This window comes from Chaetura pelagica, unplaced genomic scaffold (assembly GCF_000747805.2).
Source record: "Chaetura pelagica isolate M959 unplaced genomic scaffold, ChaPel_1.0 scaffold69, whole genome shotgun sequence".
Taxonomy (NCBI): domain Eukaryota; kingdom Metazoa; phylum Chordata; class Aves; order Apodiformes; family Apodidae; genus Chaetura; species Chaetura pelagica.
Window position 1 is genome coordinate 8,511,611 of NW_009970724.1, and position 608 is coordinate 8,512,218.

At 61.0% G+C, this 608-nt stretch overlaps 1 protein-coding gene across 1 annotated transcript in view; it reads right to left on the reverse strand.

Annotated features, from left to right (window-relative positions):
• GFI1 (growth factor independent 1 transcription repressor) overlaps nucleotides 1-608 on the reverse strand; it is a 14,619-nt gene that overhangs the window by 11,931 nt on the left and 2,080 nt on the right. The window contains exon 2 of the mRNA XM_010006757.1: nucleotides 50-206. Within this exon, the coding sequence (XP_010005059.1) occupies nucleotides 50-206 (157 nt within the window). The remainder of the gene's footprint in view (nucleotides 1-49; nucleotides 207-608) is intronic.

The following is a 608-nucleotide window of genomic DNA, read 5'->3' on the forward strand; positions in this document are numbered from 1 at the left end:
CCTCATTTCCCGCCCCCGCCGCGGCAGCCGCTGCACCAGCAAAACGCACACCCGAAACGGTTTATCAGTCCCCGTCACCCAGAACGCTGGACGGCGCAAGGCTCCTGCCGGGACGGGCAGGAGGGTCGTCACAAACTCGACAGCCAAAACCCGACTCCTGAGCGGCAGTTGCTGTCGGAGGGACCGATTCACCCATGCAGCGCGAACTACAACACGAAAACGAACAAAACGGAATCTCTCCTACAGCCGCAAATGTTACGAGTTCGCGGCACCTTACAGCTGCGGGCACCGAAAGCCGGGGCGGGGAGAGAGACAAGGTGGGAACCCTCCCTAGGAGGGGGCGGGGGGGCGTTACGGGGTACCGGAGGGACAAGGACCGTGTTAACCCGAGATACCCCGCGCCTGTTCCTCCAGTGAAGGCGGGAGGGGTTCAGTCGAACCCGTCCAGCGCCGCGCTGCCTCTGTCATTAACACTTGACACTTTGCAAAAATCGAGTTTAGATGGCATTGGTTTGGTTCTTTGGGGAGGACTTCGGGGCGTTGTTTTTTTTTCCGCTCCCGTCAGTGGCCTCAGGTTTGCGAATGGGGAAAGGAGGGGAGGGGCCCGG